Source organism: Chenopodium album, chromosome 20 (genome assembly GCF_948465745.1).
Source record: "Chenopodium album chromosome 20, dcCheAlbu1.1, whole genome shotgun sequence".
In the NCBI taxonomy this organism is placed as follows: Eukaryota; Viridiplantae; Streptophyta; class Magnoliopsida; order Caryophyllales; family Amaranthaceae; genus Chenopodium; species Chenopodium album.
Window position 1 is genome coordinate 17119756 of NC_137853.1, and position 14146 is coordinate 17133901.

The following is a 14146-nucleotide window of genomic DNA, read 5'->3' on the forward strand; positions in this document are numbered from 1 at the left end:
GCTGCTGCTGCTGCCGGCTGGTGTACCTGGTGGTCGATGACCCACCGGTGGTGGTGGTGGTGGTCGACGGTGGTGAGGCCAAAAACAAGGGGAAGGGGAAAAGGAAAGAAAAAGAAAGAAAGAAAAATAAAGGAGAATGGAGAGAAATTTACCTTGGGTGTTCTCCACTCTGGACAAAGTTTGTTTTGCCTCAAGTGTTGAATATATATACACTTTTTCTCTAGAAGTCCTTCTTACCTAAACTTTCCTTCTTTACTCTTTCCTAATCCCATTCCTAATAAAACTTTGTTAAAATAAAACTTTCCTAAAATAAACCTCAACTTTAATAAAATAGTTAATTAAATAAACTTTCCTTTTATAAAATATTCCAAACTTATTAAATTAAATAGTTAACATATCAAAATTAAAACATTTAAAATTACTTTAATATTTTTAAAAAATACATATTTTATATAAAATACGTATAAAATATGGGGTATTACACCTTGGTTGTTCCTATTTTTCTGGAAGTTGTTACCTTGGTGATCATTAAAGTTCTGCCTCTTAAAGTTATTTTGGTTCCCTAATGGTCCAGAACTAATCATAGGATCCTTTCTTTTCTCCCTAGCTTCCAACTCGGCCCTTTCAGCTTTCTTTTTCATCCACTACAACAAAATAAAGCAAAGGTAACAGTGCAAAAATATTGCCTAATATAAAAAAATAAAAAAAAAAGTTGCCTTGTAGCTAAGGCAACACATATGAGGTGTAGTATATGCCCCCGTTGTCTACTCATAAGGCAAGACATTTTTATTCAGAGGCAACAATTGTAAAAGCCAAGGTAAAATGGAACATAAGGCAACACTTTTACAAAGACAACAAATGAAAAATGTTGCCATCTAAGGAGACTATTCAAAAATGTTTCTAAATGTTGCCTTTAATATAAATGTTGTCGTAGATGGCAATATAGATATTAATGTTACCTTTAATTTTCAAACAATAGTTTTGTTATTGTAACCTTTTCATGCAACAATTATTATGTTTGTTGTCTTAGATAAGAAAAAGGCAACACTTTAAGCGACTATTTCCTTATATAGTTTAGAGCAACACTTTTTTTTCTATTACTTTTGTTCAAAGTAACAAATAAATATTGTTGCGTTAGATTATTAAGAGTAACATTTCTATAAGTGTTGCAATCTTAAGTGTTGCCTATTCTCATTTTTTTGTAGTGCGTACATTAATATTGGAAGCAATTTAAACATAATATCGTAAGTCAAATCAAATATAAATAAACCCTAATCATAATACTAGCAATAAAAAATAATAATAAGAGTAATTGAGTTAATTAATTACTTATGTTTCGCGTTTCCTTGAAATGCTACACCATGAATAATTGGTTAGTAACTTCAATAAAATAATATAAATCAAACTGAAACAATTAAATAAAAGTAAAGTTGATTTGGTCCAGACCCTCAGTTAATTCTACCTTTCACGCCTTAATTTAAGGACAGAACCTCGGGTCAATTAAGTATGGACTCCTTGGACTGGTTAGGAGAAGTATTATGGAAGAATAGGGTGGCTGTATTTAGGCTAAAGCAAGAGAGAGAAGATAATGATTGTTGGTGCCCCGAAATTGAGGAAATCAACCTCATATTTATAGAGGAAATGAGTGGGGTGAAGCACGAAACCCTAGAAATGAAGAGGATCCACGAAGAAACCCTAAGCAAATGCCGCGTCACGGTACGTGTACCGTGACACGACACGATATACTGCGACACGACACGCTGTACCGTGACACGGTATTAAATACCGCGACACGACGTGCATGCCGTGACACGGTGCGTGATGTGTCTATTCTATATAGTATTTTATCCCCGTCCCTTGGTCATAATTAGTAGTGCTTTTGGCTCTTTAGAGCCGCTTTTATTACTAATATGTATTTTCTAGTGTTTTCGTAGTTTTGGTTGAGTTTTGTAGGGAATTATACTCTTGGAGCATTTTCCCGGGATTATATGGAGCGACTACGAGCATTGGAGGAGCACGACCATCTTTCATAGCCCAAGATCGGTTAGAGTCATCAAACCAGTGATTAAGGGCTCGACTTATGAGAAGATGAGGCATTTGACCGAATGATTAAAGCCCCAAGGAGGATATTTGGTTTGGGCCAAGTTACAAGCCCAAACGAGAAGTCCAATTGGCCCAAAGTGTCACTGCACGGTGCAAAGGTCTTCGCCCGGAGGCGCGTCCGACCGGGCAGAGAAGAATAATACCGCGGCATCCCTAGAAGAGAAGCCCACGAAGAAAAAGGTACTGCCCGATCGGGCGCGTGTTTATGAAGAAGCAGTTTAGCGTCGTTTTAATTTGTTTAAGCTTAGGATTTTCTAGCTTAGTATTTATACGCTTTTGTTAAGCGAGTTTAGTATTCTTTTCTCCTTTCCCTTAATCTTTCTCTTTATATCTATAACTTTTCTCTTTCTCTCTCCTCTTAAACTCTTAGTATTATTTTCTTTTTCTACAACTCTTGGTTTAATTTCATCTCTTGTTCCCTTTAACTTTGGTAACTATTTCTTCTCCGTTAATCTCAGTTATTTATTTTCTTTCTTTCACCATGACTTGTTTAATTGGTTTGTTTAGTTTATATATACTTCCTCCGTTTTCTTTTAGATGCAACACACAGTTTCTCACGGTATTTAAGAAATGTGGGTTCGTTCACATGATATAATACACTTTAAAATGAGATGAGTGGCTGTTAGGAGTGTAATTTAGTGGGTCATGTGCTTTAAATAAGGGAAATAATATAGTTTTTCCCTAAAGTAACTTTCCTTTTATAGTGTGTTGCAACTATTGTGACATTTCCTTTTTAGGGAAGTGTTGCAAGTAAAAGAAAACGGAGGAATTATTTAATTATGCGTGAGTAGTTTTCTTTCTAGGGTTTGTTGGGATCCATAATAATATGAAGGGGTAATTTATTGTTGTTAATTGTCAATGCAAGATTAATTTCCTATTGATTGATTTGATGCTCTGCAACTAGATATGCGCAGGTCTTTTATGCATGAGTTTAGCAATATTAATTCGAAATTCGAGAGATGAGAATTGATGTTTACGCTTAGTTTCAATAGGCAGGTTAATTTATAAATGGTTAAGTCGAGATTCGAGAGATGAGATTTAATACCAGTAGATTAATTCTGTGATTGTAATACCTAGCGAAAGCCCTTTATGATCTGGTTAATTGATGCATTGATGATTGACTATTATTAATTATTGATATTGCATGATAATTTCTTATTGAATTGTTGTAACGCCTTACAACCGAATTATGAATCGAGCAGATGTGATTTGCTTGTAAAAGTATAGCTATATTGAATTGATGAATCGAGCATATGTTAATTCGATATTAAAGGCTATTTTCAATAGGAACTTAGATTTAGTAAATTGCGAGAGCCTATTAGATCCATGTTGATTAATAAATTGCGAGAGCCTGTTAATCATGTCATTTATGCAATGTTAATTGTTAGCTATTATGCTTTACCCTGGAGTATTATTTATTGGTGAACCTATGCCTTAGGTCTTTTATTCATTAATTTTTCTCTATCCTTACGCTTCCCTATTTTTACTCTTCGTTGTTTAGTTTTCCTTTCAATTACAATGTTTTGGTTACTTAATAATTTAGATTGCTTTAATTAATTAGGAATAGAAAGACTTGTTTCCCTATGGATTCGACCCTACTTCCCTATCTATTATTAGCTAGAGGTTTTAGGAATTACTTTTGATTAGGTGATACGACTTTAGCCTGTCAGTGCGAATGCCGTAACACGGTGCGCACGCCGTGACACAGTATTCAGGTTTTCCTGAAAACCGTCTAGATTCATCTTTATCTTTGCTTAACAACTAAGAACGTGACATTTTAGCACAAATTTTAAGATACACCATGGTGCACTTAGAAAAGGTGCACCACGCCTATATTTTTGAACTTTTAGTAAAAATATCTAAACAATTGCAAATTTTAAACGTGTAGTAAAAACATCTGAACATCGCAAATTTTGAACATTTAGTTAAAAAAATCTAAACAATCGCAATGCATCATACCTATACTTTTGAAAATTTAGTAAAAAAATCTAAACAATCGTGAATTTTGAACGTTTAGTAAGAAAATCTGAACATCGCAAATTTAGAGCATTGTACAAAAAAAAACTGAACAATCGCAATGCACCATGCCTATACTTTTTAACATTTAGTAAAAAATCTGAACAATAGCAAATTTTGAACATTTAGTAAAATAAAATCTGAACAACCGCAAATTCTGAATTATTACGAGTCAGACAAATTTTGAAATAAGTTTGTCTGACTCGTAATAATTCAATTGTTTTGTAATGTAAACTGAACATTTACCATATACAAAATGAACATTTCTTTATAAAATATGAACATAAAAATTGCATGTTTATGTTTAGTTTTTGTGACGTGTTCATATTTTTTTACTAAATGTTTTTTTTTTTGGAAAATGTTACCAAATGTTCAAAAGTATAGACGTTCTAAGTGCACCATGGTGCATGGAATACTAATTGTATTTTAGGTTTAGGGTTTTTATTATTTATTAATCGGGGTTTTTTTTATTATTTATTAATCGAGCTTAATTAATAAATAACACGAAATGGATAAAAAAGGGGTTTAGGCTAAAATGTGAGTTGGATTGAATTCGAATAAATGGTTTGACTGATTTGTTGATTGAATATGTTGACTGTGTTTGACTGAATATGAAATTTAATCACTTTCGAGATTAAATACTAAACCCGGCCAATAATGGGGGTGAAAGGTTGTTCATCATCGGTTTTGATTTTGGGAAGACATATTTAGGAGTCTATACCCATTGTTTTGAGAAAAAATTGTAAGTTCGCTACTGTTCCATGTACTCAATTCACCCCTCCCCTTTTCTTGAGTACCAGCTGCACTTTCACCCCTCTACACACTTAGCACCTAGTCTTTATTGTCTTCTTTTGTTACTAACCTCAAAAACAAGATTTCTGCAAAATGACATACTTAGAACACCATCCTTAAAAGCTTCCCTAGATGCAAACCTTAGTCCTTTTTTTAGTTGAACATAAAGAAATATTTGTCTACATTCACAAGAATTCCGGACCTTCTCTTCTTATCTTCTTTACTCTCCTTATCTCCATTGTTAGGTGGAGTCAGCAAATAATTCTCACTTTCACAATCCCCTCCTTAGATTGACTTTTAGCAACCTCCTTTACATTCTGAACTTGATCACTAACTATCTAACCTCCTATTTAAGTTGTTCTTCTAACTTTTAAAGCTTAATTTTGGAGTATAACTATGCACCTTTTCCATTGCAGTCTCGTACTCATCATCATTGAAATACGAGATGTATCCACCATACATCATCATCATTCAAAACCCCATTCCATTATTCTTTCCCACCATAATCTTTATCCTCAATATCTAAATCAGAGTCAGTATGTATTGCTGTTTGAATCACCCCTTCACCACTACCCTTAACAACTCATTTCCCTTTAATCAATTTCAAGGTTGCTGGTGGATGTGATTCACCACTACTATCAAAACAGTTCAGTAGTACTTCATTCCAGTCCAATGGACTTTTTAGTTTATTATCAATCTTAGCATCATCTACATCAAGATTTTTTAGATATGATTTAGTTAAACTAAGGGCCTGTTCTCTTACGTTGAAATTCAGTTCAGTTCAGTTCAGTTCAGTTCAGCTCAGTTCAGTTCAGTTCAGCTCAGTTCAGTTCAGCTCAGTTCAGTTCAGTTCAGCTCCTAATTTCCTTCTCTCATAAAATATTCATTTCAGTTCAGCTGAGTTCAGTTTAGTTGAGAATAGTTCAGTTTAGTTCAGTTCAGCTGAGTTCAATCAATGATAACAGGCCCTAAGGGTAGGATGTATTGGTAGAAAACTATGGGTAGGTTAAGTAACTGGTTGCTTGGATATATAAATAGGAGGTAAAGTTGGTATTTTTTTCTTCTTCTTGTTCTACTTCTTTGCTTTTAGGGCCGGTAAGATTTTCTTTTCTGTAATTGTGGATATAGTATCCTTATTCACAAGTTCATGCAGAAGTTTCATTCTAGTTGGGAGCATCATTCTTATTTGAAACATATTCATGCCCAGCCCTTACCCTGTGTAGCCCGAGCATCTACACAAGGCCTAAAAATTTGGGGGGCATTTATTACTTGTTTTTCCCCTTCGTGAATATACGAGCAGCATGAAAATTGATCGGCTTAGGATTTGGAGGTCATTTTGACCCTTTATGGATTCAAATTAAGCTCGAAATTTGCATTTAAGTTAATTTGTTGCCAAATATGACCTTAAATCAGACTCTTAAAGGGTTAGAATAACACCCAAAACCTTATCTGGTCAATTTTAATAGTAACAGAAAAAACGACACGCTAATTGAGATATTTCTGGCATTTACGTTTTTTTTTGTCAATTCCGAGCTTAATTTGAATCCATAATGGGTCAAAATAACCCCCAAAACTTTACCCGAACAATTTTCGTCATGAAAATCGAGAAAAAAAAATTTCATTAATGAAAATAAATGATTAAAATGAACCAACCATATCATGACATGTGTCGTGATTTAATCCTAATGACTAACGGAGTTGACGACCGTTAATCATCAATAGTTTAAAAAATGCACCGTGTATCCATGCAATTTGTAAAAAAAAAAAAGAACTAGATACCTCTAAATTCATAACAAATGGTAATTTTGTTAGATTGACCTTAAGCATCAAATTCTATTATTACAGTGTAATGCTAATGTAATTTTTGCTTTTAGGCGGTTTTACTGCAAAAATATAAAGTATTAGGTATAAAGGAGTCGGTGTGTGGGCATGATTTTTGTTTGTGATAAGTTAATGATATGTGCATTTGTTAGATGATTAGGGTATGTGGTGCATTTTTTTACGGAAAATTGTCAAAAATAACACCACCTTTAAGCGGTCTTCCCTCCTAAATAACACCACCTTTTGATTATTCCACAATAACACCACCTTTGATACACATCTACCAAAAATAAAACATGACCGGTTAGTAACCTATTTAAAAGGTTACCTGTGACACGTGTCACAGAATCAATGGTCAATTTTTTTAACAATTTTTTTAAAAAAAAAACCTTACAATTTTTTTTTTAAAAAAAACCTTAAAAATAAAAAAATAAACTAAAAAAAAAAGAAAGTCCCTCCCACCACCGCCACCTACGAGGCTGCCACCACTGCAGCGCCTGAAACCCCTCCCCCTTGCCGGCTTAACCATTTCACCGGTCGTCGGCACCCCCTTCCCCCCCTTAATAGTTAACCCACCATCAAAAGGTCGAAAACCATATAACCCTAAAACCACTCGATTTTGGGGTTTTAGGGTTTTGGATTGTGGTTCAAAGGGGAAGGAGGTGGAGACGGTCGGTGGGGGACGAAGTGGTTTCGCCGGCACAGGGGACGAGGTTTGGCCGGTGGCGGGTGAGGGGAGGGGGGTTTTCGAGGGGAAGGAGAAGGGTTTTAGAGTGGAGGAAGGTGGTTCAGGGGAAGAGGAGGGGCTGGGTGGTCGGGCACGCAGGCTGGGTGGTCACGCTAGTACTGCCGATAATGATCTCTGGTCGTCGGCGTTGGTGGCAGCCTTGGCAGGTTGTGAGGTTGCCACTGTTAAGGGGAGGACTTTTCCTTTTATTCAGTTTTTTTTTTTTTTTTTTTTTTTTTTTTTTTTTTTTTTTTTTTTTTTTAAAAAAAAAAAAATAGATTTTTTAAAGTTTTTTTTTTAAAAAAAAAAATTAACTAATAACACATGTGTCAATTGTAGGAGTGTCCGTTCGGTTTTCGGTTTGGATTTAGTCCAAATCCGATCCAATCCGAAATAGAATTCGGTTTTCAATTTTTCAATCCGATCCGATCCGAATTTCTCTCTTGATCCAATCCGATCCAATCCGAATTAAAATTCGGTTATTTGGATCCGATCCGAAAATCCGAATTATAATACATTTTTTAGCTCCTAATACAATTATAAAAATAAAGCTTTAATACAAATAAAAGTCTTTAAAATAATGAGTAAAATAAATAGTTCAACGCCAAGTTATTAATTAATTAATACAAAGTCTCCCTAATTTATTTTTTTGTAGTAGTAAGTATTTGAGCTCAACTTCAAAAAATAAAGAAATCCATATTTATACAAGCTTAATTTTACAATTCGGTTTTCGGTTTGGATTGGATCCAATTAGGGTAATTCCGATCTAATCCGAATATTCGAATTTCCAAAAAATCTCAATCCGATCCAATCCGATTTAAAGTTCGGATCCGATCCGAATTGATAATTCGGTTTGGATTGGATTGGATTTCGGTTTTTGTCCGAATTATGGACACCCCTAGTCAATTGTAACCTGTAAAACAGGTTACATGTTTTTTGTCCTACTTTTGGCAGATATGTATCAAAGGTGGTGTATTGTGGAATAATTAAAAGGTGGTGTTATTTAGGGAACACCGCTTAAAGGTGGTGTTATTTTTGACAAGTTTTCTTTTTCTTTTACTTATACAAACCTTAGGGGTACACGGGACATTTGAAATAACAATTTCCCAAAACAAAAAACGATCCCAAAAGGTGCGTTCTATTCACCCGTTTTCACTTATCTTACTTATTTGAATTTATCTAAACTTATTTGAACTTATTACAACTTATTAAAACTTATTTTAGCTGTAATTTGTGCTTGAGTAACCCTTATCAGAACTGATTAAACTTGATCTGAATTTATTACACCTGAAGTAAGTGAAAATAAGGTGAACAGAAGTACAAAACAGACCCTAAATGGGCTAAATCCCTAACAAACCCTATGTCTTTTATTTTATTGTATTTTATTTTATTGTATTTTATTTCTTTTATTTTATTTTATTTTATTGTATTTTATTTTATTGTATTTTATTTTATTTTATTTAATTTTATTTTTTAAATTTTTTTATTTTTTTTATTTTATTTAATTTTATTTTTTTTGAGAGAGAGGGTGTTATTGTCAAATGTGAAGTGTTAGATGTTAATGCAACCGTTTAAAATTTCGTGAAGAAGAATCAAAGGGTCCAATACTCCATTGCATTTTAGGGTTTAAGCTGTGGTGATAGAAACACGAAAAAGAGAGACACAACATTCAACAAAGGTTTTAGAGAGAGAGAGAATTAATTGTAGCCGGCAACTCTGCAAAAATGGACAAGAACATGCTCGGAGACCTCGACAATCTTCCTGAAGAAGATAAGATGAAAATGGCCGCCATGATCGACCAGCTCCAGATTCGCGACAGGTCCTCTCTTTCTCATCATTACTCATCTTTATTTGTCAATTTTTTTAGATTTCATACATTTTCTTGTTTTCAGAAAAATCGATTTGATTTTGCCTTTTATTTGAATTTATTCATAGTACAAGTTTGAGGTTTTTGATTGCCTCTAATTTGTGAAGATTTTGGGGATGTGAATAGTTAAGAATCTTTTAATCTAATGTATTTCACTTTATTTTCGGCTTTGTGATGCATAATTAGGCTTCTTAGGTTTTTTGGGTTCTTAATTGGGACTTTGAATTGGTAAATTTGTTATCGAATTGACAGATGATTTAGTCGAGGAACAGGATGATTAGTTTGTTTAATTATGCAACTTGATTAGGAAGTCTTAGAGGATTCTAATGCTTTGGGGTTGTCTTGCTTGGAAAGCATACTTGTGGTTGTAAGTATTTGAGCCTTGAATTTAGGTTGTTAGCTCAATGGTTATTGTAGTGAGCCTTGAATATACGACTGCATTATGCTCACGCCACTTTGAGCTGCTCTTTCCCTTAGGATTCTAATGTGATAATGCTCAATTATAGATTAATTAAGAGGGGGAGGAAGAGGAAAGGAATGATCTGCTTATATTGTCCGTAGTATGTTAGAAATAATAAAAATTCTTTGCACAAATATCAATTTTCTGGAAATAATTGGGATTAACACTTTGTTTGGATAGAAGGAATTGGACGGAAAAGAAGAGAAGAGAAAGGAAGGGGGGTAAACTCTCTTGTTTGGGTAAAGGATTAGGGGAAGGAAAGGAAAAGAAAGGGCGGGATCCAATTTCCATCTCTCTTTAATATGCACAATCCTTCCAAAATTGGAAAGATTTGGAGGGAAAACGGAACTCATCTCCCCCTCCCTTTCTTTTCCCTTCTCTTCCCTTCCCTTCCCTTCTTCTTCTTTCCCTCTCTTTCCTTTCCCTCCTTATTTGCTATCCAAACAAAGCGTAAGTGATAAGGTTTTATTTTCAGATTGGTTATTTTAGTAAATTGCAAATTGGAAGATGTTGTTGTAGCATTGCTTTCTGGTTTACATTTTGGATCAAAGGAATGGAATGGAATGAAAATTTTATGTAATTGTTCAATTTGAGGTTATTTTCGTATCAAATCCCTTCTTTTCAACAACCTCTTGAACCTTTATCCAGCTCTTGGAATTACTTCCTGCTTAAAGGAATAAGATCTCATGCTTCCCTTCCGGCGGCCTTCCCCCTCCCCCCTTCCCCGTATGAGAAAAAATTGCGCATAATTGTAAAGGCAGAATAAGGTGGAAAGTTGCATTAAAACCTGGAATAAAAGATAATACAAGCTTTCGAGATTTATTTTGACCCAAAAGTGTAAATAAACTAATGAAAACCCTCAAAATTATCTTCTGTGAGTTCTATATTACTGATATTCAGCATTTTCTCAACTATATAACACTTCTTAGTCTAATTAAATGACTGGCCTCTTCTCTTAGCTGATTCTAACAACTAATTATGCACTGCCTACACTACCCCTCCCCCTTAGGCTAGTTCATTAAATTACCAGCTGCCTTAACTTCCACCTTTTGTTCAAGGTGGATGGTAATTGGTGTGGTGCTAAATCCCTGGCCTCAACAACAATGGTCAGTTTCATTCTGAAAACTGATGCCAGGCTTCCATTGGCACTTAGTGATGAGTCTATGTACCTCCATTGGTGGCATAGCTATGGTGAAATAATCTTGGAGATTTTTGTGGGATGACATGAAGTGGGGGTTTGTTTTGGTGTTGGGGCCTTTTGAATTAGAAAAGTTGGTAGAATTTGATTCTGAGTGGCTGGACAGATTTTGAGATACGGTGTAATGAACTAAAGACCGAGTAGTAGAAATTTTGGGTTCCTAAAAAATGGGTTGGGAAAAGTGGTCTTAGTGAGTGAAGTCAGACATGGTTTTTGTTTCGTTAAAATGTGAAGTGAATAAGTTTGGAGACTGTCTTCATGTTGTTGTGAAAAGAATTGGATGTTATTGATAGGTGGAGTTATGAGATGAAGGGTTTTATCAGTTGAGAAATAAGAGTTGATTAATTCGGTGAGGCTGAGGGCTTAGAAATAGGATTGTTAGACTCAGGCCCAAAATCATCAATTGTAATTGGGCTGTTGGTTACTAGGGTGGAGTGACAAAGAGGGTTGTGTCACAACACAGTGGTGCATTAATCTGACATGGGTTGGGTAGATATGAGTTGAGTGTCAGCGTTGTTTGGCTTAATCTTAGGAAGCCCAATTAAGGATATTTCCCCCCTAAAAGGACTTTTGACTTCATAATAGTCAACTCAATTTTTTACCTTACCTGACTATACATAAATGAGCTGGCCTTTATATTTTAGCTTGTCTTGTATAATTTGAATCCCTTCTTTCTCTTTGATGAAAGTGTCCTTACCTTCATTTTCTAGAACTAGCTTCTTCATGGCTAAATTCAGGGAAGTTGGATCTATCCCCCATCAATTCTGGATACCTCTGCGCACCACCTTCTTCTACTATTCAGACCCACTACTCTTCGTTAAGATTTTCCTGCCCAATTGAAAGTATCTGTGTGCGTAAACAACTCTACTGCCACATCTTGGGATCCATGTTTCCTCCTGATACCTCCATCCTCTCAATTGCTCAAAAATTTGGTGTCCAATTGAATATCTCGTCTTTTTTTTTTTTTTTTTTTTTTTTTTGAGCAAGGAATCAAAGCATAAGAAGACTTATATTGAAATGCAAGGCAACCATAAACATGGAATCAAATAATTAGTTCTGAATTCATTTGTTTTAGTGATAAGATTCATAATCTAATAAGTAATAATTTAAATACTCCAGGTTTCTGATTTTAATACCATTTCCATCCCATGTATGCTTTCTATTAATTTAAATCTTTGCTAATGCAATGTTAAAATTGAAAGTAGATACAAAGTTTTACACTCTTACTGCATCTAAGATTGTTTTTTACATAATGCCTTGAAACCAAATTGGTCACAAGTTAAACAACTAGAACATACATATATACTTAGGCAGGGACTTTATGATAGTAAAATGCTCCTATCCTATATAATTGTTTATTTAATTGCAGATGTCAAGAGTCCCCTTTAACTTAAGTATCTGACTTTCCCTGAGATGTTCTGAGTTGTTCAGTTCTGTAGGTGTTTGGTTGATTTTCAATCTGGTCAAGTTTGGATATGGTAATTGCAAAAAACTGTGAGCTGTATTATGAGTGGTATAAAATCATTTTTGTGTGTCCTAGAAATGCATTGAAGTATTAATTTTAAATGCAATGTTTCATTAACATTGTAAATCTATCAGGGCGTCAATAATGGAAAAAGTAGTCCCTTTTCCCCTTATAAGAGCAATGTTATCTTTTTACAGCATCCCAAGACACTTTTGGGCCTTTTTATCCCATAAATATTTAAATGGTTTCTTATTTGGATGTACCACAATACTTTGCATTTCTTTTTATGTAAAATTCTCTCTACCCACTTTTGCTTACATTTCTCTCTTTATCCACTATCTATTACTATGTTCCAACACTTTTATCTTTCTATAGTTCGCTCAATTAACTCAGTAAATTCCTCTATTTCTATGCAAGCTTGACAAAATGATCTATATGACATTGTGACATAGCTTTGCTATATGGTCTGGGTGCCCTGGACGGTGCTATGCACTATGCAGCATGTACCTTATTAGTACAAGGATTATTGTACTGAGTTAATGTGGAATTGGAACTCATATACTGTAATACATTTAGTTCCTAGCATTTTATGTGCCATTTTTTTTATTTTTATTTAATTGCGCACAGTAAATACCAAGTTTTCTCCAGGCCATGCAATTATGCAACAATATGGTATTTTTACAAGGTGTTATCATCAAATGACATCTTTTTTTTTTTGAAAGCATCAAATGATATCTTTGTTAAGTGTTTCTCTACTGATTTAATTATTTTTTAATAGATTTTTAAATATTAGTTGTTATTATATCTTGTGTGACTTAAACTTTTGAATAGGTTTACAGTAGTTGAATTTAATTTCCTTGACCTTTTATGTTTTCTCCAAAATTTGCTCTCAGAAAACTTCACTGTATTTATCTTTTGATGGATTACTGATAAATTTAAAAATTATTGAAATTGATTCAGTCTAAGGATGTACAATTCTCTGGTGGAGAGATGCTTCACTGACTGCGTTGACTCCTTCCGACGTAAAACTCTTGACAAGCAGGAGGAGACATGTGTCCGGAGGTGCGCTGAGAAATTCCTGAAGCACTCTATGCGTGTGGGTCTGAGATTTGCAGAGCTTAACCAGGGCGCTCCTACCCAAGATTAAGCATATGCGCTTGTGCATAACTGATGCCAAGTCCATAGCATTGATTGTTTTTAGTATTTACCAGTATTAGTGGGAAATTTTGCCTTTGTTGGACCTCTGATAAAGTGATAAGCTGGATTGTTCCTCATTTATCGAGGATGATGATGCATCTGTGTATGCAGATCAAATGCAATTTTGGGGTATTTTCATACTGACTATAGGACGATTTGATTCAGAAACTGTGATTACAGCTGAAAATTTAGCCTTCGCTTAAAAATCTTTGCTTAAATTTCTAGAAATATCTTTCTCCTAAATCGTCTGTAGGTCTCTAGGCATTAATTGCATTGTGATGGTTATCGATCGATATGACCCACTACGACCATGTGTTCTTATTCTCTTTGAGCTGGCTGACGGTCGTATTTAGTTGCTTTAACTTAATTAAATGTCTTTAGTAGTGAAAACAAACAGAAATTGCTTTTGAAATAAAGCAAAAGAAGCCATAAGCAAAATTGTGCGCATAATTCCTAATTTCTTTGTTGTGCTCTATTCCTATAAAAATACACCTATTATT

At 34.4% G+C, this 14146-nt stretch overlaps 1 protein-coding gene across 1 annotated transcript; it reads left to right on the forward strand.

Annotated features, from left to right (window-relative positions):
- The first annotated feature begins 9100 nt into the window (after window positions 1-9100).
- On the forward strand, window positions 9101-13852 carry LOC145598148 (mitochondrial import inner membrane translocase subunit Tim9). Its single transcript, XM_081654458.1, has 2 exons — window positions 9101-9278; window positions 13410-13852. The coding sequence occupies exons 1-2, from the start codon at window positions 9184-9186 to the stop codon at window positions 13594-13596; spliced, it is 282 nt and encodes a 93-aa protein (XP_081510584.1). The 5' UTR covers window positions 9101-9183; the 3' UTR covers window positions 13597-13852.
- The last annotated feature ends 294 nt before the right edge of the window (window positions 13853-14146 follow it).

Bases quoted from the DNA above. Each gene is read 5' to 3' on its own strand.
- LOC145598148 (XM_081654458.1), top strand. From the start codon at position 9,184: ATGGACAAGAACATGCTCGGAGACCTCGACAATCTTCCTGAAGAAGAT. The intron at 9,279-13,409 runs GTCCTCTCTTTC...AAATTGATTCAG, and splicing joins CAGCTCCAGATTCGCGACAG to TCTAAGGATGTACAATTCTC.